Source organism: Leptonotus elevatus, chromosome 1 (assembly GCF_054856555.1).
Source record: "Leptonotus elevatus isolate MCC_2025b chromosome 1, RoL_Lele_1.0, whole genome shotgun sequence".
Taxonomy (NCBI): domain Eukaryota; kingdom Metazoa; phylum Chordata; class Actinopteri; order Syngnathiformes; family Syngnathidae; genus Leptonotus; species Leptonotus elevatus.
In genome coordinates this window covers 21,093,073-21,120,865 of record NC_141239.1, presented here as the reverse complement: position 1 = coordinate 21,120,865, position 27,793 = coordinate 21,093,073, and the positions used below count along the sequence as shown (strand labels likewise).

At 39.7% G+C, this 27,793-nt stretch overlaps 1 protein-coding gene across 2 annotated transcripts; it reads right to left on the bottom strand.

Annotated features, from left to right (window-relative positions):
* Positions 1-1,239: 1,239 nt before the first annotated feature.
* pcmtd1 (protein-L-isoaspartate (D-aspartate) O-methyltransferase domain containing 1) lies at positions 1,240-27,793 on the bottom strand. Of its 2 annotated transcripts, none has more exons than XM_086083309.1 (6): positions 27,706-27,793; positions 14,105-14,497; positions 13,467-13,569; positions 11,804-11,975; positions 9,221-9,344; positions 1,240-7,252 (listed from the first exon to the last, which is right to left on the bottom strand). In XM_086083309.1, the coding sequence occupies exons 2-6, from the start codon at positions 14,409-14,411 to the stop codon at positions 6,846-6,848; spliced, it is 1,113 nt and encodes a 370-aa protein (XP_085939435.1). In that variant the 5' UTR covers positions 14,412-14,497; positions 27,706-27,793; the 3' UTR covers positions 1,240-6,845. The 2 variants fall into 2 exon arrangements, with proteins under 2 accessions (XP_085939435.1, XP_085939427.1); XM_086083301.1 differs by lacking the exon at positions 27,706-27,793 and adding an exon at positions 23,787-24,016.

The window sequence follows — 27,793 nt, the reverse complement described above, 5'->3', positions numbered from 1 at the left end:
TAATTTTTAGTAATCTTTTTTTTTAAATCACATCCGGCGATTACATTTTTTTATTGTAATTAATCGCATGACTTCAATAGTTAACTCACGATTAATCACAAATTTGATGTTATAAATGTACAATAAAAAAAATTCTTAGGTTTTCATACTCTTGTTAACAAAAGTGGGGGGGGGGGAAATTAAACTAATTGAAATAGTTACAATTAATTTTTGACATCTATAGCCGTCAATGGCAGTGAATGAGTTAACAGGTGAATGTGTCCACAAGACAAATAAACACCTCCCTCAGATAGATGCCGTACCTTAATTAGTGGGTGGGTACGTTTTCCAATTAGTAATAATAAACACCTCCATTGAATAGAGTAGACACACGCCCGATTTAGTACTTAAACAAAATAGTACTTGGGAAAAATAAACACTTCCCTTTAGCACTTGGAAACAATACCTCCCTTGAATACAGTAAATGTACGGTCCATTTAATACTTGGAAAAAAATAAACACCTCCCTCCAATAAAATCGAAGCGTGTCCTATTTAGTACTTGCAAAAATGAATACCTCCCTTGAATACAGTAAATGTGCGCCCCATTTAGTACTTGGAAAAAATAAACACCTCCCTCCAATACAGTAGAAGCGTGCCCTATTTAGTACTTGTAAAAAATAAACACCTCCTTCCAATACAGTAGAAGAACACCTCATTTGGTATCGTACTTTGAAAAAAATTAACATTGCCCTTGACTACACCGCAACTTGGAAAGAATAAATACCTCCCAGTAATCCAGGAGACATGCGCCCCATTTAGTAATTAGAGAAAATAAACGCCTCCCTCCAATACAGTAGACACGTGCTTCATTTAGTATTATTTAAGACGAATAAATGCCTCAACTATGTTATTGTTGGTTAACTTACTTGTAACGTTGTTGGGCTTACACTGGTAGCATAATGCTAGCTTTGTGGCTAACAGGCTAAACAAGGTTTAGGATTAAATTTGGGTTTTGGGTGAGGAGACCAGAAGTAAAGAAATGTGAAGTAACCCTGATGATGTCATCACGGAGGCGTCATGACTTATTGTGAGAACTGCATCTTTTGTAGCTTCGTCTCCGCTTGTGTTTACACTGCGTAGTTGTGTTTAGTAGTGTGTTGCACTGAAGGCACGAGTTTAGCATCTTTACTGCCCTCCTCATTTTCTCCACTCAAGACGCCATATGAGACGCTGCAGCTAAAAGTGACAGAGGCAGGAGATTGTGATTGTGACCTTTATTTTGGTGCCAAACAACCACAGAGAAACAACACATTTTCTAAATGAACTGCAAGCAACCACGCGTCGAGGATATTGATGCATTTTGGCTCCAAAACCCGTCCAAAGCCCAAAATGGGGTAGAAGCCACGGAATTCCGACTTCCGGGTTTCACACAAAAGCGTCGTTTCCGGCCACTGATGGCCGCGTACCAACGCTAGCGCCCCCACTCCTGCACCCCCCAACCGCGCTCTCCCGCCCACCCGGCCATCGGCGGGAGCGCGCAGGGCATCTCAACTCTCTGAAATGATTCGGACAACTAAGACAGATACATTACACGCTCGCACCCGTCGACGGGAACGAGCAACCGAGGGGCACGAAGGCGGAAGCGCACGAACTGGGACGCGGCCCACACGTCGCAAACAGGAAACGGAAACAAAGCCGATGTGTGAAAACCAGGAAGTCGCAAGTCCCGCCTCCTCTGTGGCACATTGGCTCTAGTAAATTGTTTCTACTAGAACCTCCAAAGTCGAACAAATATCATCAGCATTAATCTAACACCACAAGTCTGTTTTGCTTTTTCTTTGTCTTTTTTGTAAAGGCAAGGCAGTGGAAGGACCCCGACTTCACCGACCGGCTTCAATCTGACATCACTCTAAGATGGAACCCTGTGAGTGGCATTTTAATTTCTTTATTATAACATTAACTTAGTTCTTCAAAATAGGTAACTTCACGTAATCCAACGTGATTTGAACTAACGGCGTTAACCAGAACAACTGTGGATGATTCCAACACCTCGGACGCTTTGAGGTCGGAATGGGACGGTCGAATGAGACATATCCCACGTTCCCGAATGCAACAGCAGATTGGAAATGTCACATGACCAAACTCAGCCAACAGGTGAGCCGTGATTGGTCGTTACCTAATGCTGCATTCGAGTAAAGTCGGAAATCAGATTAATCCCTATGGGGTAGATGCCACGGACTTCCGGGTTTTACACAGCGCCGTTTCCACTCGCACCCCCACCCCTGCGCCCCCCAACCGCGCGCTCCCGCTCATCGGCTATCTGAAATCCTCACTGAGACAGAAACTACACACTCAGAAACTACACGCTCATAGCCTCGCACCCGTCGACGGGAACGCGCAATCGAGGGAGGGGCACAAAGGCGGAAGCGCAAGTACTGGGACGCGCAAACCGGAAACGGAAACAACGTTGTTTTTCGCTTTCTTTATTAATTCACACTTTAACATCCAATTCAAACTGAGCGCATAAACGGTGCTGTCAAACAAGACACAAGAAAAAGAAAACACACACAAAAAACAAAAGGTCTAATCGGACAGTAAACTTTTTAAGTTATTAAATACGGACAAGGCTTGCTTTGTCTTCACCCTTCGCAATGTCCTTCCAAACTCATCAAATTAACGGAAACAAAGTTGATGGGTGAAAACTCGGAAGTCCCGCCTCTTCCGTGGCATATAGTCCATTGGCTTTTCCCAGCTCCGACTTGAAGGTGTTTGGGCGAAAGCAAACAACCAAAATGGCATGTAGCGATAAATTGTGGGGTTTGTTTTTTTGGGATCCTCAAAACACATTTTGACCTCCAGCAAACTTGTCTCCTCGCAATTTTGCTACAGTTACGTATTTATCTTATTTCACGGAAGGCAGCGTGACCCCTTCGGCAATTTAATGTCATCTTCAGTCGACATCAAGTGACAAAATGGCCGCCCACTGAGATAGATTAAAAACAGGTCAATTTTGCTGCTTAATTCACCTTCCACAAATGCAATACGAATCAAAGTGCCGTGTTTAGACTATTGGGGCCGCACAGAACATATTTTAAAAGAAAACGTAGGACTTGTTTTCTTCCTTAGATCGATCAGACAGCGGTTAAGTCAACCAGCGTCACGATATTGATCGTGTTGGACTTTTGGAGGTTCCAGTGTCATCCTAAATGAATCCATAATGTGTCATGAGTTTTAAAATCAAACGTTCTTTTTAAAGTTGATGACAAATTATTGCTCACTTTAAAAGTTTTTTCACGAATGTTAAAAGTAAAACACAGGGAGGGGAAAAAGTTACATCATCATCACACACAAAAAACAATAATCATCAGCATTTTTTTTTTTTTATCCCCTCTAAGAATATTTGTCATCAATGAAAACTATTGTATATATTCATCTATTGAACAAACAGCAGTGGAATTTTGGTGTACAAGAGTTGCCAGTGTCAAGTTATACAGTACAGCAAGAAGGTGCTACCACAAACCCCAAATCAAACTGTATAGACTATATCCATGTATGTATATCTATATATAGTTTTCATTTCAGCTTTTTTTTTTTTAAACACTAAATGACGCATTCAAAGTAAGACAAAGGTAAAAGTCAGAGTACACGTGACCCCCCCCCCCAAAAAAAAGTGGAATGTCGTCTCTTACATGTGACGTTGGCACTTAAAAAAAAAAAGTGGTGCAGACCAATCAAACTTTCATCACATATTTTACAAGTCTGCAGTAAAAAATCCCCCCCCCCCCACACACACACATCACCCCAAACCACAATAAGGTGCTTTGTCATACAAAAAGGCTTTGAAATTTACACAGCTTTCAATACAAAAGCTAAAATCACTTCAGATTGGTCTCAATTGATTGGCATGAATCAATCAATCATAAATGTCTCCGCGCGTCAGCGACACTCCACGGAAGGGTCTCGCTCCTCCCGCTCCAATCAATACCACATCACGTCAAGTCGGCGCTCCTGTTAGGAAAGGTTGCGTTAAAAGGTGTCTCGGTAGAAAAAAAACTAACATTTTGGACACCTCTTAGGTAGAAACAACCCCCATCAAGTCTCCTATTACGGATGATCATGAAAACAATTATTTCCTTGTAATTAACATACAGTCGAACCTCCAAAGTGGAAAGTCACAAAAGACAATTATCACCTCAGAGAACTTTTTTTTGTTTGTTGCCAAAACGGTAAATGAACTGCTTTTTACATAGCGCTTTAGCGCCACCATTTGGTAGCCCAAAGCGCTTTAGAAAGTAAATAAGTAAAATAAGGTGCAATTGCACATCCACTGCAGTAGGTGGCAGTGGCGCTCTCATTGTTAGAGGAATATTAGCTCCTCTGCAGAAGCGTACTAATGTTGATACTAGTTATAGTTGTGGTGGAGAGTTGGGAGGGCACTTTTTTTTTCTTCCTGGGGGCCAGGGGTAACAAATAATAATTGAGGAGAACTGGCTTTTAATGTCAAAACTTTGAACTATTTCTATGAGTTTAAATTTCCCCCCCAGTTTTGTTAACAAGAGTATGAAAACCTAGAAATCTGTAATTGTACATTTAGAACAGATATAAAATTTGTGATTAATTGTCAGTTAACTAGTCAAGTCATGCGATTATGATTTTAAAAAATTCATCGCCTGACGCCCCTTATTTTTTAATAATCTTTTCTTTAAAAAATAAAAGATTATTAAAAAAATAACAAAATAATTAAAATTACTTAAAAAAATAAGAGATTATTAAAAATTAGGGGTATCAGGCAATTATTTTTTTTCGTAATTAATGGCATAACTTGACGAGTTAACTCACGATTAATCATAAATTTTAGATCTGTTCTAACCCCCCCCCCCTCTCAGGTTTTTATACTCAACAACAACAAAAACTTAAAAGTGGAAAAATGTGAAACTAATAGAAATGGTTGTAATGAATTTTTGACATCTATATCCGTCAACGGCAGTGAATGAGTTAAGCATGGTTTTGTCATGGGAATATTGCATTCACATTTACATTATTCCCAATTAGGGACTTTGGGATTTTGAGGCTGATTCAGATTACGATATTTGGTAGATTTATATTCTGATAACTGATTAATTGGCCAATTTTATAATATATATTTTTTATATGAATTACAGGCGGAACACTTGACTACGGTATTTTATAGTATTTTTTTTTTTGTGTGTCGTCTACAATGGTAAAAATCAGACGATATTTTTTTGGGTGCTCATTTTCTTTTGTGGGGAAAATGTTTCTCTGTTTTATGCGATCTTTGTTAATGTGATAATACTATTTTGTTGCTGATTATAGAGCTAAAATTGGACGATTAAATCGGCCAGCCGATTAATCAGTCAAGCCCTTTTTTCCAATTACATTCTTAAAATGTTACGAAGCAGATCTTATTACTTACTACATAAGCAAAACTATCAAATGACGCTAGGCGACAGTATTGCTCTGCATACGCCTTTCCTATTCCTTCTCCATTTCGTCTTCTAAGGGTGACTTATTTTACTCTGTTAGTTTTATTTAATCCATCAAATTAAACGATATTTAATACAATATTTATCTTTACACTTGCATGGATGTAAGAATGCTAATGATGCTTAAAACTTAGCAAATTAAAAGGCTTCTTTAAATACAAGTACTGTACAATTGCAGGTGTTTTTTTTGGACCCTGGGAACGGTAGGATTTAAATTACGTAATTCCTAATGGGGAATTATGGAGCTGTTTGTTTTCTATGCCACTTATCCTCATTAGGGTCGTGTTTTGGGTAAGATTGGCGTACGCCTCGGACGGGTTGCCAGTCAATCGCAGAACCAATATCGACAAACAACAAATTGATTTAAATTGATTGCACTCATTATAACCCCGAGGCAAATTTAACTGTCACACTGTTGTATATTTTGTGTTGCACGCAACCAAACCACACGCGTGTAGGCATGAGGAGAGACGTCAGCTCAACAGCCTTGCTCAAGGACACCACAACAGCTTTGTTTCTTAAAATCAATACATTTTAATTAGGTTTTAGGTTTTTTTTTCATTTTATAAAAAAAATATATACTTTTTTTTTTTATCCCACGCTTTAGTTGAGGTTTTATTATCTTTAGTTTTATTATGTATTTGTGTAGGTAAACTAAACTGTGCGAACTTTCTTCTTCTGTACATAATTACATTTCAAATCCCTGAAAGATCATGCATAAAATGAATCGACAAAGATGCAAACGAAACACAATTTTACTATTATATAGTTAATTTCACAATGTAAAATGTGGTTTCAGTTAGTTAACATTTTTAAAACCACTTTGGTTTTCATTTTATTCCATTTTAGTTTGAGTTATTTTGTCTCCGAATCCGTACAGATGAGCTAATTGCGCTTCAATCAAGCTAGCCTTCAAGTTTTTGGAATGTGGGAGGAAGCACATGCAAATGGGGAACATTCAAACCCAGATTTCAACCCCAAAACTTTACAAGTGTGAGGCAGACGAGCTAACCGCTATACCGCCGCACGCCAACTCTTATTTAGATAATAACTAATACATAAATATTTAATAACAGTGTTTACGTTGACACTTTTCAACATCGAACAGTTTGTTACGAAAACGAATGGTAAAAAAGAAAGAAAATAAGTTAAAATTCCACTTTGGAGGTTCCAGCGCACGCTCAATCGATCTCATCTGAAATGGTCATTTTCATTGTGTGTGCGTTTTAATATACAAAAGAATGAAAACGAAAGCAAGATATACAAAGGAGAATGTCAACATTATTATCCAGTGTGATCCGTGCCGTCAAGTTCCGCCATCACGATAGAAGAGAGGAAATAATGCTCGGCGCGCACCTCAGTCACTTCTTCCTGTAGTACAGTAAATATTCCTTGAGGGACTCGGGCAGCGGCAGAGCCAAGATCTGGTCTCTAAACACGTTGGCCTGCTTGAGGATCTCCACGTCGCCAAGGTCCCGCCCCTCCTTGTCCTCCTCCTCCTCCTCCGCGGCGGCCTCGCCGTCCTTGTGCTCGTCGTCGGCGTGCTCCTCCTCGCTCTCCACCATCTGCGGGATCAGCTGGTTGCCCACGAAGACGTACGTGTTGATGCGCCGCCGCCGGCAGTGCCGCCGCTTGCGCTTCTGCGGCGCCCGCTGCGCCCCCGCGCGCCGGGCCTGGTCGTCCTCCTCGCCGCCGCTGGTCAACTCGCGCAGGGTGCGGCGGATGTAGATGCGGCACAGGTCCTGCAGGGTGCGCACCGTCACGGGGGCTGACGGCAAAGAGGGACGCAAGCACACGCAAGTTTTGGAGTAGAATGTCCCGTACAGCAAATTGCTACATGGGATTACAGTTCGGGATGCTCGATACCACTTTTTTCAGACTCTTGATACAGATACCAAGTACTGATACCACTAGTAGGCCTACTATATATCCCCAAATTAGGTTTTTCTTTAAAATTGCATTTCATTCATTAAATAAAAATTTCTATTCTTCTGATTTACAGTTCTCGATCATAAGTATCGGTCGCTGTCGCGAGTACCGATACCTTGAAATAAGGCCAACTCGCCCACCCCTGTATCACATAATATGCTGGCGGTTGGGAGTTGGTGAAGCAGCACTACATGCATTCATTGCTCAAGGTTATTCTTGTGCAAGGCTGTTCGTGTTACTGAAGCAGCTGAGACCGCAATCAACTACGCAGCAAATGGACGCCTCCATCAAATAGATGGCGTGCTTCAATAAATTGCGGGGAGCGTCATCCACTCAAGAAATACAAAGGCCTCCCTGGAAAACGTGTGCATGCCCCAATGAGTACATTGTGAAATGGGCAAATAAACACCTTCATAAAAATTGAGACATTGTCATAATTACTTAACTTATGCATAAAACTCTTTTAGACAAATAGACACCAGCCTCAAATAAATGTTATGCCCTAAATATGTCCAATTGAAACGAATAGATAGATAGATAAATAAACAAACAAACAAATAAAAAATACCTCTCTCAAAATGGACGCCGTGCCTCAACTATTTGACAGCTCTAACTAAAATGAATGCCTTACTCAAATAGATGTCACACCCGAATTACTTGCACTTTAGACAAATAAACATCTTCAAAAAAAAATGCTGTTCCCCAACTCGTTGTGATTTCCACAAATGAGCACCTCACTCCAATAGACTGTCACAATTAAGCAGGTGCTTTTGTTCAATTCAGAAAAATAAACACCTCCTTATTGACATCCCAATACGGAGACATCCAATTGACGTCCCAGTGAGCTCTTTGCACGGCTCCACGACTTCCTGAAGTCAACACCACTCCTTGATTTCCTGTCGTTCATTAATCCAGGTGTGCCTGACCTCAGTAACCATGATGGCAATAGCCAGACACACCTGGACTAATCAGCTTGTCCACTCATGAAAGACAGGAGAGAAAAAAAAGAGTGGTATTAAGTTCAGGAAGTGTTCAAAGAGCCCATTCGTCGCAGAGTGTGTCGTCCACCTAAAACTGATAAACACCTCCCTCAAACAGAGCCCGTGTTGCCAGGTGCATCCACTTAAGACAAACACACCTACCTCAAATAAAAACTACGCATCTATTAGTAGCAGAGTCCATTCAGTGAAGAGAAATAAACAGCTCCAATCTACACTGAGCCAATTACTTGAAATTTAGGCAAATAAACATCTCCCTCAAATAAATGATCCATGCACCCCAATTAGTGGGCGGGTACTTTTGTCTGCTTCCGAAAAATAAACGCCTTCCTCAAATACATATTATGCCCCAGTTGGTCGCCAAGTGCATCAGTCACATAAGAGAAATAAACACCTCCCTCAAAAAGACACCATGTCACAAATAGTTGGCGGGTACATTCTCGACTTAGGAAAAATAAACACCTCCCTCAAATAAAGGATTCATCCCAATTAACTTAAGATAAATGAACACTTCTCTCAAATATACTCCGTGCCCCAATTAGTGGGCGGGTTACATTGTCCATTTCAGAAAAATAAATACCTCCCTCAAATACACACTATGCCGCAATTGGTTGGCAGGTGCGTTAGCCACGTCAGACAAAGAAATACCGCCCTGAATTTGACACTGTCACTGTAATTAAGTGTGAAGCTGCTCATTATTTAGCACAAATGTGTCAGCAGCTGCTAGTGAAGTAACCCCCGTACACTGCATTCGACACATCTGCAATTTTCATCAAAATGGACCCGTGAAGAGACTCGGAGGAACTCACGCAACTGGACACTGTCCGGCTTGTCGCCGTCAGCTCTGTTTTGTTGGGCCAGCGGCGCAAAGGACACGGCCAAGATGTTTTTGCTGTCCCACGTGCACTGGCCCGTCCTGGTGATCTGGGTCAGCTGTGGAAAAAAATACAAAATTAAATATATATGTATATATAAAAAAATAATAATTGTTGCTATATTATATTTCGATATTATATTTTTATCATACTATTTCTACCACGATACTCATTAAAATCTGACTTCTTTGTAATATTACATCCCTGTTATTAACATTAAATAAGTCAAAATGTACAATGAAATTGATTTTTTTTTTTTTACTTAAAAATTCACCTTTCCCCCAATATCATTTATCTATCATATTTTTTCTTTCCAATGGAGCACTCAATAAATTCAATTCATAATGAAAGAGGTCATCGAGTTCCCATTGCATTGTTATTGTACGCACACAAAAATGCGCAAATGCTATCAAGGTACAATTAAAGCGCACGCTCTCATCACGCTTGGATGGTAATGCTAAATCGAGTTGAGGCGGTGTCATAATTGCAGACAATGGGTCCATTAAAGCTTCATGCCAGATGTCCTCTTCATTTATTATAATGGGCCCCAAAAGGAGCAAGGTGTGATAATGCTTTTATTTCTTCAAACAATGACACACACACACACACACACACACACACACACACACACACACACACACACACACACACACACACACACACACACACACACACACACACACACACACACACACACACACACACACACACACACACACACACACACACACACACACACACTGTTCCCCAATTAGTTGCAATTTAGACAAAAGCATTCTTCAAAATAGATGCCATGCACCAATCAGTAGGCCGTTACGACAATTGAACAACTGCCTTAAATGGACGCATTCTCCAAATTTAGTCAGTTGGAGTGTTGATCCTTTAAGACAACTAAATGACTCCATCAAATTGACACCCTTCCCTATTAATTAATCAATCCACTTCACACCTCCCCTGAGATAGACGCCATGACTATTAGCCGACAGGTAAGTCTTCTTAAGACAATGAAAAGGCTGCTTCAAAACATGTGCCCTAATTAGATAGCAGGTGTGCTAACCGCTCAAGATAAATAAATGCCTCCCTTAAAACGAACAACCTCTCGCAAAGAGACACCGCGGTCGAATTAGTTGGTGGCTGCGTCTTCCGCTTAAGAGAAATAAAACCACAGATGGTTGCTGTGGCCCAGTGAAAAAAATGGTGCATCTTTCCACTTCAATAAATAAACGCCTCCCTAACATAGATGCAATGCCCTAATTAATTACCGTATTTTCCCGACTATAAAGCGTAATGGGTTATAAGTCGCATCCACCTGGTGTAGATTTAAACATTTTTTACATATTGGCTGCGCTGGACTATGAGCCTGGATACATACCGTACGTTGTGAAATTAGATACTCAGGAGCGGGCGTTCGCACAGCGAACCGCGGCTAAAAAAAACCCAGTACATTAGCCGCACCGTCACATTGGTCGCAGGGGTCAGAGCGCAAGGAAAAAGTAGCTGCTTATAGTCCGGAAAATATGGTAGCAGGTGCGCCATCTGCTTAAGGCAAATAAAGACTTCCCGCAAATGAACGCCATTCCCCAATTAATTAGCAGGTATGTCATCTGTTTAAGGAAAATAAAGACCTCCCTCAAATAGCCACTGAGCCCCAATATGTTGGCAGGTGCGTCATCAGCTTAAGACAACTAGAGGGCTCTCTCAAAAAAATACCATGCTTCAAATAATTTGCAGGTATGTCATCTGTTTAAGATAAATAAAGGCCTCTCTCAAATAGATACTGAGCACCAATATGTTGGCAGGTGCGTCATCTGCTTAAAACAAATGAAGGCCTCCCTCAAAATGATTTTACGTTTCAATTACTTTGCAGGTGTTTCATCTGTTAAAGAAAAATAAAGGCCTCTCTCAAATAGACAATGAGCCCCAATATGTTGGCAGGTGCGTCATCTGTTTAAAACAAATGAAGGCCTCTCTCAAAAAGATGCTATGCTACAATTAATTTGTAGGTGTGTCATCTGTTTAAGAAAAATAAAGGCCTCCCTCAAATAGACACTGATCCCCAATATGTTGGCAGGTGCGTCATCTGCTCATGACAAATGAAGGCCTCCCTCAAAATGATGTTATGTTTCAATTACTTTGCAGGTGTTTCATCTGTTTATAAATGCCTCTCTCAAATAGATGCCATGGTTGAATTAAATTGCTTAAAACAAACGCTTCCCTCAACTAGACACCACGTTGCAATAAGTTAGCATGCGTGTCATCTGTTTAAGGTGAATAAACTCCTCCCTCAAATAGACACTGCACACCAATGAATTGGTGTGTTTGTGTGTCTACTTAAGACAAATACATGCCTCCCTCACACGGTCACTTCATACAGGATGACAAGTTGCTTCCCTCGTCTGTCAGCATCCTAAATACATGGAGAAGCCCCTCTTACGCGGCTCCACAATCAGCCATGAAAAATTAATACCCATGCTAGTTTTCAATAAAAGAGCAGCGTAACGAGTCTGCCAGTCTCACCTGATCCTCGATAGGCAGCACGAGGATCCCCCCGACTTTGAGCAGGACTTTCATGTAATATTCATGGACTTTCTGCACCCCGGCCCCGCAGTAAATGCGATCATACTGGTGGCTGTCTGTGGAGATTTCCAGGCAATCTCCCACCACAAAAACGGGCTCGCAGAACTCAAACCTGCAGGGGAGGGGGGGGGGGGGACATCACATCAAATGGGAACATACAAAATGGCTAATAAGCCCAATTATGACGAGCCCAACAGGGCTAGCATGGCGCCGGTAGAGAAAGCAAATAGGAACACAGTGTGAAACAGGATAAATTAACATATTTTCTGCTGTAAGCAAAATAGTGGATAAGGTAAGTAGTAAGTAAGTAGATGCCACTAAAAATGGCCAGCTTCCTGTTAGCTTTCAAGCAATTTGTTCTTGAGATTTATGTTATGATGACCTTTTCCGGAGTTTGGAGGTGGATTTTTTTCCCTTTGGAAGTGGCTGAATCTCTGTAAACGTACATATCGTCGCTATGTGAAAAACCCTTATTCCCATTTTTTCCCCATTTGTTTATTTTTAGGTTTTTGGGATGAAACTGAACGCAGGCATACCAAAAACGTTTTTCATCGAAGCGACAATATGTACGTTTCCAGACATTCTGCCACTTCCAGAGAAAAAAAATCCAGAGAAAAATTGCTTTTGTGAAAACCTACATCTGAACAGTGGTCTAATTTGTACAGTGTGTAGAATGTGTTTGGCCATCTAGTGGTGAACTAATAGAATGCAATGATCTAAGTTTGAAGTGAATGCATTTTGAAGCATGGGCACTACGTTGCAAAGTTGTTCTCCTTCGGGTAGCCGGAGTAGAAAGATGGCGGTGAAACATGTCTGTCTGGCGTGGCGCGACCTATGTAATATAATTTGCAATATTTAGACCTACGAATATATTAAAAAAAAAATGTATGCTGATGTGATAGAATGTATTTTTAGGCATAGTATTGAAATAATTTTTTTTTTAATGAATGAGTATTGAAAAATCCCCAAACTCTCTCTTCATTCAAAGAACACAGTTTTATGATTGATTGTGCCTCCGTTTCAACAGTATGCTCTTTTCTTTTCTATTGCCGTAAACTACACTATCAGATCTACTATCCACTCTCGGGTGTGCACATATGTTCCCGTGTGCTTAGGCGGGTTCAACACAAGCGCTGGACACAGAAATGTGGATCAGACAAAATGGCAAAGTCGTTGAGCCGGGGCCGTGCACAATCAATTTCCTCCACTGTCAGCCATGGAGGTTGAAAAACAACAACAACAACAACAAGCACATCCAGAACAGCTCGTCTTCGCTACTAGGACACAAATACTCAACTGTTCTTTTACTTGAGGCTTGCTATCATATTTGGAAACCTAAATACGGTGTGTATCTCGCCAATAAAACATGGGTGATATGGTACGGCTCACTTCAAAAGGGTGTGACTGTGATGCAATGAGTTTCATTTTACATACCTTATCTTTTAGGGAACAGGGATTTAGCATTTCTTTCAAAAATATATCATTCAATACGTATCTGAATACATTTTAAAGTGGAACGATTCGATTTCATGCCCTCGTATCTCTTAAATCAAAACTGATTTCCCGCTTCAAAATGATAGCAGGGCATAAATCCAACACTCACTTATCGAAGCTGTCGCTGGTCTTTATAAAACTGTCAAGTTTGTCCCTGGCATATTCGACCACATCCTTGTGGAGCTCCACACCGTGATTCACACCAAATGGACCTGCATATAAACAAGGAAATCCAATTAATTGCCGCATGGAAACAAAAAACAAAACTAAAAAAGCTAGATAGCTAGACAGACAGAGAGATGCTAGCCTAGCTATCTACCTATGTGGCTATCTAGCTAGCTAGCTACTAGCTAACGATAGATAAAAATGATGATTGCTTGCTAGCAAACTATATTAGCTTGCTAGCTGACGATAGTTAGACAGCCGGCCGGACGGACAGAGAGACAGACACACAGACAGACAAACAGACAGAAAAAAAAATATTGCTAGCTAACGATAGATAAAGATGATGATTGCTTGCTAGCAAACTATATTAGCTTGCTAGCTGACGATAGTTAGACAGCCGGCCGGACGGACAGAGAGACAGACACACAGACAGACAAACAGACAGAAAAAATATATATTGCTAGCTAACGATAGATAAAGATGATGATTGCTCACAAGCAAACAATATTAGCTTGCTAGCTGACGATAGATAGATAGATAGATAGATGGCTAGATGGCTGGATGGATGGATGGCAAGCTTACCAATGATGAGTCCCACCATGGTGCTCAGGTAACCCGTCCCGCTGCCCAGGTTGAGGAAAGAAAGTCCCGGCTGCAGCTTGAGCGCCTCCATCACCTCGGAGTAAATGCACGGAGCCGACAAGTGGATGTTGCCGTGTTTCCACGCCAAATCTTTGTATGCGCTGTCTCGGTAGCCGTCCAGGTAGTAGTCGCCGCGGTCGATGGCGCGAAAAGCCTGCTCCACTCTGTCCGTGCGAATATACTGCGCCTCCTTCAGGTTGTCGATGAGGTCGTCGTTGTCCTCCCCGGCGCTCACGGCTCCCCCCATGCCGACAAAAAAGTGTTTTGGGCCCGAAAAAAAGATCCAGCTGATGTGATTCCTCACGCAAAAGTCATCTCCGGGCAGCAGGTGACCTGTGGAAAATAGTATAAGCACAGGTTAAAATAAATAAATAAATAAATAAATATTTATATATATATATATATATATATATATATATATATATATATATTAAAAAAGCAAGCAGCAATGAAAGGGCCCTCGCACTTTCGCTTCATGGAAATTTTTTAAATGATTTTCACATTTTTGACATGATGATATGCCCACATTTGATGACTCTGGCAAAAAAAAAAGAAGCTTTGCAATTTAATGTTACCCAGTTTTCTGGGTACAGTGATTCTCACCTCGTTGCTTAGGCACGGACAGGTAGTAAAAAATAGGGCTGGGTTAAATAAAAATCTAATAATCCATTTTTCTTGTCTAACACTTAAGTGATTATAACACGTGTTACTTTCATTAATAAACTAAATCATTTGACCAGTTACTGTTTCCGTAAAATTTACTTTGGAATTTAATATTTGTGGAGTTGTTATCATGTCTTTGACATTTAAGAATTGATATGCCATAATTACTTAATATCGAATTGAAGTGAATCGATTCGAATCGGGAAAAATCAAAATTAAGTCAAACTGAACTCTTGTGAATCGAAATTGAATGGATTGAGAAAATTTGAATCGATACCCAACCCTAGTTAAAAAATAATAATTTAATCCGCGAGTAATTGACTAGAAAATTGAGCATTATTAATCGACAAGTAATGGGTTATCAAATAATGAATCATTATTTTTGAGAATGTATTTATCATTTAGAGGCCTTGTTTCATTTAAAATTGTCACTGTTTTTTCGTTTGTTTTTTGGTTGGGGTTGGCCCACCAGTTTTTTTGTGGAAAATGTATACTGGAGGTTTATCAGTATTTTTTGAAGGATTTGGAGGGTTACAAAAAAAAATCCCAATGCATTTCAACGGGTGTCAATTATACGTGAATTTTTGCTATTTGCAGGCCAGCCGAGTACATATGAACAAAGCACACATAAAAACGGAGCAACTAAATTTCCTTGACACTAAAATGCCACCAGATTGCACCAAATCAAGCTGTTGATGCTTTGGCTTGAGCACAAAAACACAAAAATAGATGCATTTTTCAGCAATTAATGGAGGATACTGCATATCCCCCCCCCCCCCCCCCAACAATAAAAACACAATCACATTAATTCTGGTTTCTTTACAATCCTACTAAAGCGCCTGGCGTAAACCTCGGAGTGCTCGTGTGATGCAGTTACAGCGCTTTGATACAGGGGAAGACGACTCTCGAATTTCCACTGTGCCTTCTCAGCATCTCTCCGTCTGACTCAGCCCATAAATTTACATTGAGGGGCGACTCGATAGCGGGAGGGGAGGCCTGCGCTGAGGTCATCAGCATCCATTTTGCTCACCATCAGCAGCTGCGTATTTTTAAGTTTCCCCTCCTTCTGCCTGCCCCCGCCGCTTGGTCATTTGCAGTCACTTTTTAGTGCAAAGAAGAAAAAGTAGGTCAGCCACAATCTTGTACAAATAAAGCGCCTTTGGCCACTGCGGTACATTCTTACAGGAGAAAATCCACCTGCTACTCGAAGGCTGGATTTACACTGTTGGTCCGAGTGCCTGAACCCGATTGCTTATTTTCATGTACAGTGCGCCCACGCCCATTCCTGATTCTGTACTTACAAATGTAGCTATTCGTTCGCTCAATTTATGGGGGAATTATCCAATGGCATTTAGCCTACAGTTAGCACAATGTGCCCACATTTAGCACATTTTCCAAATGGATAGATCGAACTGGATTCGTTGCTTTTCAGTCTAATGGCGGTCCTCTCCAAAACATGTCAACAGGATTTCAGTGTGTAAGTCATAATATGCAAAATCCTCGGTTCAATTGTCAAAATTAGTCCAGCATATCACAGGGGATCCGTGTAGAGGATGGTTGAGACCAGGGGTGTGAATTGCCTAATACTTGGCGATTCAATTAGTTTCACGATTCGAATCGATACCGATTAATCCCGATACGAATCCCAACATTTATTATTGCATTTTTTTCAAAACTCAAATTTAGAAAATACTCATCAGTAAACTTGTACTTGCACACTTTAAGATTTGTATGAAAATGTATTTATTGATCTGAAAATTCAGGTTGCAGTCTATTTCATGTTTGAACAGCACTGAAATAAAATATTAAGGCTTAATGTTCCATTAATATAACATTCTTCCATGCTTAATGTGTGAATCCTAACCCTAAGTAAGACGTTTTGTTGAATATTCCCATTAAAAAAAATTGATGTTTAAAAATCGATTCGGTCGCATATTGAATCGATTCGAGAATTGCGCGCTGTAATATCGCAATATATTGCCAATAGTCGTTGAGACATTCACACCGTTTTTTTCCACTCACAGCATTGCAAGTGAAAATATCAGCTGCGACGTGGATGAAGACCTTTGGCCAAACAGAAGGCAGCGTATGGATGGCCAAGAGGGGGAAGGTGACGATAGTGACTACACAGTAAATTCTGTAGAGTAAATTAGAAAGTAGACTCAGTTTTAGAGTAATATTTACACTTGGAAGAGAGTAAAATAAATAAATAAAAGTCACTGAAGGGTGGAGGAACCTTCAGGTTGGGGGACGGCCGCAGTTACCACCTGAGCTACGCCACTTCTACTGTTTGCTTAGCGCCAAGATGTTTTTGGTCTTGGGAGTTTTAAAAGATTCCAGCTGACACGAACAATATACTTACTAGAGTAACACACAGCAGGAACGCTGTTGCTCAGGGCGTCTCCCAAGCTGAAGGTCGTGAGTTCGTTCCTCAACCCTTGAGTGACTTTTACTTATTTATTTTATTTGATCACTCTTCCAAGTGTAAATATTACTCTAAAACGGAGTCTATTTGGTCCCACTCTAGATAGAGTCAAATTTACTCGACAGAATTTACTGTGTAGTCAAATTGTTACAGTAGTTGGTTCTTCATTTACGCTGTGCGCTAGGTATAATTTTAGTTATTAGTTTTTCATGAATATAAAGATTTCGGTTTACACTTTATTTTGTTGCACTCGAATGTGAATAAAAACTGTTGCAATTTCCTTGACTGTGAGTATGTCAAACCGCAAACGTTGAAAACTGCTCTTGTAAAATCATTTCCCCCCCCCTCAGTTTTATACATAATTGTATTTTGTTAGCTGTTGTGACAAAACATCTAATGATTTTGACCTGCGGTGCTCACAGAATGCCAAAGGGACGATGCATTTTGGGGGCACTGACTACTTGTATGACATAGAAATTTGATTTTGACACATAGGTAAGCTGTTTTGGGAGAGATATGAGTTTTTGCAGATGATACAAAGAGTTGTGCAAAAGCATCCAATTTCTTTTTGGCAAAAAAATAACTAAGTGAATGCAGATGAGCCAAAGCAATTGAGAAGGATCTTTGCAGTTGTGACAGTACCGACTCTTTGTTTGGGAAAAGAACTTGGTGTGAAGCACGTGTGAGCAGTTTTGGGATAGATATGTGCTTTTGCTAATGAACTGCACAAATGTAAGACTGTTTGGCCAAAAGTCATGACTGATAAAGGATTAGTGCTTTGGCGCCATCTTGTGGCATCTAAGGGCAATTATAAGCCCCTTTTGGGGTTGCGGTGAGGAGAGGGGGGGGGGGGGGGCTGTTTTACATTAATAAAAAAAAAATTGCAGCACTTCTTGGTCCTTAATCCCTGCAAATAATGCATAACCAATTTTAGGATATCTAATATCACACATTCTCTATTGATTTTAAATGCCCGACATAACTCTACTGGCTGTCGTCATAATTTATTTTATTTTGTTTTTTGTAATATATTTATTTATATTTAATTTAAGCTTTAACTCTAGTTCAGATTTCCAGCAGGTGTTCATTTAATGTTTGTGTTTTTTGGGAAGATATGCGTTTGTTTTTAGCCACGTTTCTTTCTCTTGAGACGCCATCATGACACGTATCACACAGCCTCGTCCAAAAGTATTGGAACGGCTCCTTTGTTTTTGTTGTATAATGAAACCGTTCTGGCTTTTGTTTATTCGTATTTACTAGGGATGGAGCGCTAATATTGGGCATTTTGACAAACATTGGTATCGGCCTTTTTTTTTAATCTGACGGCTGATATAAGGTAAATCGAAAACCATTTAAATCTCAGGGAGATATTTATTTAAATGTTGAGATAACTTAACTATGAGATGCTACTGACCAATGGGAACCTTCAGAACCATTTGTTGTTTTTTTGACATTAAAACAAAGAAATGTGAAAGTTTAAGATTTCAGGTATTTTAAAATTTTGGGGACTGTAGAAAACTATAGAGAGCTATGGTATTTACTTGCTTAAGTTTGCAATTAACTTTTTAAGACATATTGATAACCTTGGGAGCTCCTTGAAAGTTTTGTTAGAAATTTAAAAGGATGTCGATTGTCAAAACTTTTTTTTTTTTTTAATTATTCAATAAACATCCTTTAAGACATTACGACAGGCAAGATTGATGTTGGTATTTAAAACATTTTGACGCTAACCCCCCCCCCCTTTTTTTCTTACTGAAAATGAATATCAACTTCAAATATTGCTTATTGGTCTCTTTGACTACTAATAATCGGCATCGGTATTAGCCCTGAAAAAAAACAACATATCGGTCTATCTCTAGTATTTACATCTAGATGTGTTAAACCAGTATTTCTCAACCCTGGTCCTTGGGCCCCACTATCCAGCCTGTTTTCCATGTCTAGTGAGGCCCAAGGACCAGGGTTGAGAAACAGTACGTTAACACAGTGAACCTTTTGTTTGAAGTCACCCACTTTTCAAGTGAGCAAAAATATTGGAACAAAACTTATAAATAAAGTGAATAACATTTAATATTTGGTTACTTGCAAACTGCATCAAGCCAGCGACCCATTTGAAATACTTTTCCAGGCCTTTATTGCGGCCTCTTTCAGTTCTTGTTTGTTTCTCCCTTCAGGAGGTAAAATGCATGCTCTATTGAGTTAAGGTCGGGAGATTGTTTTGCCATTTTAATACTTTTGGAGGACACTGTACTGTATGTGTCATGACAGTGTAAAAAGAAAGATGTCACTTAAACCATCCATCCATTTTCTTAACCGCTTATTCCTTACAAGGGTCGCGGGGGTGCTGGAGCCTATCCCAGCTGGCTTCGGGCAGTAGGCGGGGCACGCCATGAATTGGTTGCCAGCCAATCCAGGGTCTTAAACCTTACAGCATAAATACAACCTAAGAACACCATGGCTTGACACATCCAGTGATAAAAATGTCCTCTCTCGGCCCCTGTGCGGAAAAAAAAGAGTTGGATGTGAACCCGGGGTCATGTCTGACAGCGCAGAGCCGCACAGCGAGTCATATGCCGCGTGACCAAACGGATCCTCAGGAAACACGAGCTCTTCACGTCAACTTAACACCACAGCTCTGATCTTCCAAAATCTCAAATGCTGTACTACTACAAACTCACATGACTTCTGTTTTTTGTGTGTGTGTGTGACAACCAGAGGTGGTAAAAAAGAAAAGTGTGGCGATGACCACAGAACAGGAAATGTACGTACAGCGACATGATTTATGACATCGCAGCAGTGCGACGCAGCACAGAAGACTATTTGTCGCCCCATTGTTCTGCTTCCAACAAGATGCTAAACTTTATACGGCAGGAAACAACCTAAGTATCAAATTGGGAATTTATCCTGTAAATACCACCTCAAAAAAAACAAACACCTCAAAGGCTCAAAAGAAAATATACTGTATACTTCATCGCTTTATGTAGAGCTGAAACACTAAAAATGGGAATAGCACATGAGATGAAGCAAATTGTCATTTATGTAGCAATTGAACATGGCAACAGGTTTGCTGTTATTTGCGCACGTCCCTGTGAACACACCTTTTGAGATCGCATTACGTGCGAATTAACCTCAGAGCAGTACAGACCTGTTTGTTTATTTTTAATTATCATTTGAGCCCTTCTCACATCTCCTTAATGTAGCTAATTAAGCACGAGTGTGCTCCAGTGTGGAAATGTATTATTTCCATTACAACTGGTGGTGCACAGCTTCATAAATACAATTCAGTTTAGATTATATGCAATGGATTTTGACGATGACGTTTCTTTTTAATTTGTCAATCTTAAATTTAGGTTTCTATGGTTATTAGGTGTTCCTGGTTCATGATTTGACATGACAATTTAAGCCATTTATTTGTTATGCTGCTTCTTTTTTTTTTTTTTTTAACAATAAGCAATGCACTGCATTACAAACTGTTTTTACCATACTTAGCGCGGCTTATTCACTATATATTTTTCCACACTGACTATTAATGCAGAGCAGTAAGCGCAAGCCATGAAGAAAGAGTGCGAACAATACAGAATGTCCAATATATGGGATCATTTCACACTTAACTCATTCACTGCCATAAATTCATAAAAATAAAAATAAAGATTATTAAAAATTTGGGGCAAGAGGCGAATACATTTTTTTAAATTGTAATTAATCGCATGACTTCACTAGTTAACTCACCATTGATCACAAATTTCATATCTGTTCTAAATGTACAATAAAAAAAATCTAGGTTTTCATACTCTTGTTAACAAAAGTGGGAAGAAAAATGCTAAACTCATAGAAATAGTTAAAATGATTTTTTGACGTTTATAGCCGTCAATGGCAGTGAATGAACTGAAAAAAAGAAAGAACATTTCAAAAATTCGGGGCGTCAGGCGATTAAAGTTTTTAATCGTAATTAATCGCATGACTTCACTAGTTAACTCACGATTAATCACAAATTTCATATCTGTTCTAAATGTACAATAAAAAATTCGAGGTTTTCATACTTGTTAACAAAAGTGGGAAACAATGTTAAATAGAAATAGTTTAAATGAATTTGTGACGTTTATAGCCGTCAATGGCAGTGAATGAATTGAAAAAAAGAAAGAACATTTAAAAAATTCGGGGCGTCGGGCGATTAAAGTTTTAACTCGTAATTAATCGCATGACTTCACTAGTTAACTCGCCATTGATCACAAATTTCATATCTGTTCTAAATGTACAATAAAAAATTTGAGGTTTTCATGCTCTTTAACAAAAGTGGGAAACAATGTTAAATAGAAATAGTTAAAATGAATTTGTGACGTTTATAGCCGTCAATGGCAGTGAATGAGTTAATATAAGAAGCTAAAGTGCATGTGGCTATTGAAAAGTACAACTGTCGAAAGTTACATAACTAAACATCTACGATAAAAGAACATTTGCTCAATTGAATACAGCGTACCAGCGCTGATTATAATGAACTGTAATCCCCCGCCCCCATTTGTATCCAAGGATAAACACAGCCCAGCACTTTCAGTTGCTTTACTGAACAAAGGTTGCAAAATAAAAATAGAGCACATAATCACACATGACCTGCAGCTTGCCACAACTGATGCCGAGTCACTCAACACAAAGGTTTAGCCAGTTGCCAGCCAGCCAAATCTACAGCACACTCTCATTTGCTGACTTAAACGTCCCTCAACATGCCAGGTTCCGTCTCTAAAAGGCACACGCATTCAGTAACAGAGAAGCACAGATACTACAGTACTGTAGAATGTTTGGGTGGCAACCTTAAGAGGAGAATAATAATACAGGCACCTCACATGCATATATTTTGGTATAATATGCATGAAGCTGTAAAATGTATATAAATAGTCAAAGAAAACATTTTGTTGCTACTTTTCAAATCTCATCTATTGTGGGGGTGGTCTAGAGCAGAGGTGGGCAATCTCGGTCCTCGAGGGCCGGAGTCCTGCAGGTTTTGGAGGATTCTCACTTCCAACACAAGCTGATTCCAATCAACAGGATCGTTATCAGGCTTATGCAGCGCTTGCTGATGGCAACATGCAAAACCTGCAGGACTCCGGCCTCGATGCCCACCCATGGTCTAGAGCAGGGGTGCTCAAGTTCGGTCCTCGAGAGCCCCTATCCAGCCTGTTTTCCACGTTTCTCTCCACTAACGCACCTGATTCATGATCAGGATGCTTGCCGATTAGATGATCATTACATTCAGCTGTGCTGCAGGAGAGAAACATGGAAAACAGGCTGGATAGGGGTCCTCGAGGACCGAACTTGAGCACCCCTGGTCTAGAGCATACCCCCCTGCAAAAAACAAGTGATTACTGTATCAGTTTGCTTGATTTTGTCAAGTAAAATTTAAGATTATGTGGTTTCCCTCATGACACGGTTGTCATAGTTTATATGTTTTAAAGACTAAATAATGTGATGAAACTGTTCTAAATGATGTTCTTGTACCACTTACCTTCACATTAATACCAGTAAATCAACGTGACGGCTCGTCATATGCCAATGCCATAGCAACATTATATATATATATATATATACACACAATATATAAAAATACATTTAAAAATATATATTTCCTTTTTTTAAACTAAATGTGGTGTATAAGCTATGAAGATGTTCAAAATGGTGCTCGTAAAGTGTTTTCTTTTAAAGTTTTAAACTTTTAAAGCTAAAAGTTGTTGTTCCGGGTTCCATTTAAGTGACATCTTCATTAGCCAATCAGCGTGTCGGTTAATCACATGGCGCAGTTGCCAAGGAGACAAGCGCCTCTCGGCCAATCGAATGGCGCGACGCTTTGTTCCACACTGCGTGTGACGACGAAGCCAAAACAACAACAGCGTTCATCGCACCATGTCGACCACAGAGCGCTTATTAATCACGACTGTTGTGGTTCTTTCAGCACATCTGAGCAAAGCGAATGGCGAGCCAGGCACTGCTTACATAAAGCGACACAAAAAAGCGCCGTGTGTCTTGCATACGGCTTTTGTTCCGTTTGAGCACAAACGCAGCAATAACTGCCAGTTCCCTGCAATGCGATTAACCCAAATCTTTTTTTTAAGCGGCGACTGACTAGGTCAATCGGTTCGTAAAAAAGGGAGCTTTTAGTGTCAACCACTAAGCATTTAACAAGTATTATTAGCAATAACAATAAACTCCGTGGTATAACTTGGTTAATTTTTTTCTTGAGCCAGCGATAAAACAGGAAAGCGCAGTAGTTGCGTTTAAAGATGGCTAGTGTGACGGCTAACCTGGAGTTAAATGGAAAGATAATTATGGAGTAGCAAGCAGGCTAACGTTAGCTCGGAGGGCCTGAGTGCGCCATCACCAAAAACACAAAGCAGCTTTAGAGGATGTCCCCCTCCCCCTCTTTTTACTTCGACTTTACATCCATAAATAACACGCGTAGCAACCACAAAACACCGAGCGAAACTAACCAAACTTTGCACTTCAACGCGGAAAACCTGTTAGAGTGTAAACAAACCAAACAATACTCACAACAATGCCGTGTCGCATTTAGTCACTGCTCGTCTCCGGGTGCAATGCGGCGGTTCACGGGGGCCCGAGGAAACATTGAAAGATTTGGCGTGAAGAGTTGTTATTGTGTGTGTTGAAAGCGGGGCTCTGAAGGAGAAAGTGGAAAGGAGCGAGTGGTTCTGTCGGAGTGGTGGAAAGAACAGCTGAGAGGAGAGGATGTAAACACAGCACGTCACGTGGTGTGCGGACGAGTCCACAGAGAGGCAAGCACTGTTGATATTTACATCCTACCGTCTATCTATCTATCTATCTATCTATCTATCTATCTATCTATCTATCTATCTATCTATCTATCTATCTATCTATCTATCTATCTATCTATCTATCTATCTATCTATCTATCTATCTATCTATCTATCTATCTATCTATCTATCTATCTATCTATCTATCTATCTATCTATCTATCTATCTATCTATCTATCTATCTTCCATCCATCCATGGTCAATTTTTTATTATATGACCGCTACGTATAGTGACAATTGGAAACATTTAATGCTGAAGGTACATAATAATCCTGTGTTGCCAGTTAGATATGCATTTATGAAATAACTAATTACATGTTATTTATATAACTCTATGCCAGTGTTTATTTTCAAATGATCATTCAACAAAGTTCCTGGAAAGTCACAATGTCCCGTAACTGGTGAGCTATTTTTAGAAGAGGCCCCTGGATTCTCATGTGGTCCTTTGGGGGCTACTGCACATTAGTGACCCCCTGCTAATAGAACAACACATGCACACTGAATAAGTCAATGTGTGTAAATTGCAACAAGATCATCATCATTTCATTAGACCTGTATTTTATGACATTTGTTTGGTAGTGTGCAGTAATATTATTTGAAAAATATGCCGAGGCTCAATGAGTTGGGAAACACTGATGTTGCCTTCAGGGACAGTCTGGAATAAAAATTCTCCTTTGTCTGTCTGTCTGTCTGTCTAGCTGTCTAGCTGTCTATCTAATATCAAGTGTTGCCTTCAGCTACTGTCATTTTGAGCTTTCCTCACACAAATGATCTGTCTATCTAGTCTGACAAGCGTCCAGGTTAATATGAATACATTTGATGTGACTGATAAGCTAATAATAGGACAAAGTCAATGAACTAGCCAGCCATGCTAATAAATTAATGCTAATCATGAATTACAATACTTTATTATGATACTTTACTGTATACATAAAAAGACTGCGCCTGTCGAAAATACACAAACGATTGACAACTCCCCTAAAGATGGTTTATAATTGCTGATAGAAAACACAAGGTGGTGGCAAAGAACTAATATGTTCTATGGAGTCCAAACACGGTATTCTGTGCAATATTGTGTTTGCGGAATATGAGTTAAGCAGCAAAATACACGCGTTTTCATCCATCTCAGAGGGCGGCCATTTTGCCACTTGCTGTCACCTGAAGATGACATCACAGTTGCTCAGGTAACAACCAATCACGGCTCACCTGTTTTCTGAAGACTTTTCTGGACTTTCGCACTATTCTAGTTAACATTCTAACCATATATTGTATGAATTGTTGCCCACTCGGCATCAATTGCAGCCTGGTCATCCTGGAAGAGAAATTATCACATTTGTGGCCCTTCTCACTTTTTCCCTTGATTATTTTTTTTTCATTGTTGTTTTTCCTTACCCTCCTGTGGGGTTAAGATTAGAGGATGTTGTTAATATTTGTCAGCTAAAGGGTGTGGAGAGCCCTTTGAGACTCTTTTGTGATTAAGGGCTAAATAAATAAACTTGACATGAAACTGAGTCATTATTGGTCATTACCTAAGCGAGCCCTGAGCAACTGTGATGTTATTTTCAGTCGACAGCAAGTGGCAAAATGGCCGCCCCCTGAGATGGATAAAAACAGTAAATTTTTTCTAACCTGACAAGACACGGATTGACAATATTAACAAATTCACTGCCATAAATTCATTAAAAATATATATTATTTTTTGGGGGTAGCGTGCTAATTAGCATTAGCGAGTCAGACTGGAGTTGATCATTACAATTCCTTGCACATCTATAGATTGAAGCAAAAATCATTGTCAATTAAGTCATTTTGAATCAAAAATCGTTCTTAATCGAAAATCGATTCTGAATCGAATCGCAGACCCAAAACCGGGAATCGAATCGGATCGTGAAACATTCAAAGATTCCCACCCCTAATCACCATGTTAGGTTTGTTTGTTTCCCACAGCCTTGCTTTGTGATTGGTCCGAACCACCAGTTATTTGAGCTTGGAGAAATTTAGCGGTACAAGATGGATTCTCGGGGGTTTGTTAACTCACAAATACCGCGAGAATTAAGTTTGCAGGCAAGGTTAGGATTTTGCTGCTTAACTCATAATCTATAAAATGCAATATTAACTCATTCACTGCCATTGACGGCTATAGACGTCTTTAAACTATTTCTATTAGTTTATTTTTTCCACTTTTGTTAACAAGAGCATGAAAACCTAGAATTGTTTTTATTGTACATTTAGAACAGATATAAAATTTGTGATTAATAGTGAGTTAACTGGTGAAGTCATGCGATTAAAAATTGTAATCGCCTGACGTCCCTAATTTTTAATAATCCTTTCTTTTTTTAAATCGTGTCAGGCGATTTAATTTTTTTATGGTAATTAACTGCATGACTTCAATAGTTAACTCACGATTAATCACAAATGTTATATCTGTTGTAAATGAACAATAAAATATTTGTTCCTAGGTTTTCATACTCTTGTTAACAAAAGTGGGAATTTCTTTTAAACAAATAGAAATAGTTCAAATGAATTTTTGACGTCTATAGCCGTCAATGGCAGTGAATGAGTTAAGACTTTTTGGAGCACATGAACGCAAAGAAAATGTATCGTAAAGAAAATTATTTTCAACGCTGTAGGTTATAAAACACGACTTTTTTTTGTGAAAATTATAACATCAATGTAATAAAAAAATATATAATTGTAGGTCTAGTAATTGTTAATTATTACATAATTCGCGCTTGTGCCTTAGAGGAGCCTGACATGTTCTGCCGCCATCGTTCTGCTACAGTTAGCCGAAGGAGAAGAATTTAGCGAACGTAGTAATTGGTGGTAGGTCTCTCTGAGACACCGTAGTGCGTGTGCTTCAAAATTCACAATGTGCATTCTATTAGTTTACCACGAGATGGCAAAAGTCTCCACACACTGTCCCTTCAAAGATGAGCTGAGATTATGATTATGGGCGTTAGTAGCTGAATGTCCACATGGTGGCTTCTCTCTCATGCCAACAAAAAAAGGACATCTCAAATGCAAATGATACAACAGCAACATGTAGATTCCACAAGATGGCGGCAAAGTCATACTTTTATAAACACAAACGCCGAATCTGTGAGTTTTTCTGAAACTAGCGGAGGATGGGTGCCAAAAAACAAACCGGCGACAGTCCATCTCTTTTATCGTACGTGGAGAAGCGTCAGCTCAAAGTTGATTTTCGAGCCCATTAGGGTCATCATCAGCGTTTATTGTATGAAGGCATAATGTCACCATTTGTCACACGTAATGTGCTTTGTGCGCGGCGTGCGGCTAAGGGACCGACGACCTCCACTCATAGGTTGTCCTATTAAGGTGAATCATTTGTTTACTTTCTCTCATTTGGCGACTTTAAATGCTTGCAGTGAGTTTTTTTAAGGTCATAATTGCTTCACGATGCAGAACCAAAATAGGTTGCAGATTAGGGTTCATTCATTGACTGTACATTGTGTGAAATGAGGTGAAAAAATATGCCGCGCGTTGCACAAATCCTTTTTTCTACTCACGGGGTACGTAAGCAAGAGTTCAGAACATTCAGAGTACTTGTTCATGGAGTCACATGTCCAGCCCAGAGTGAAAAAAAAATGGTGTAAAATGGTTAATAGTCGGAATACTTGCCCTTTCAGTGTGGCGCTGAGCTTGACGTAAACAACAGTCGTGAATATCAGAGGTTTTGTGAGGCCGTTACGTTCATTGATAAGTCTGC

Excerpts from the sequence above, each read along its gene's own strand:
- pcmtd1 (XM_086083309.1), bottom strand. The coding sequence starts at position 14,411 with ATGGGGGGAGCCGTGAGCGCCGGGGAGGACAACGACGACCTCATCGAC. Across the intron at positions 13,570-14,104 it reads CATGGTGGGACTCATCATTG|GTCCATTTGGTGTGAATCAC; the intron begins GTAAGCTTGCCA and ends GTTTATATGCAG. Across the intron at positions 7,253-9,220 it reads GCCGGACAGTGTCCAGTTGC|CCCCCGTGACGGTGCGCACC; the intron begins GTGAGTTCCTCC and ends CTTTGCCGTCAG.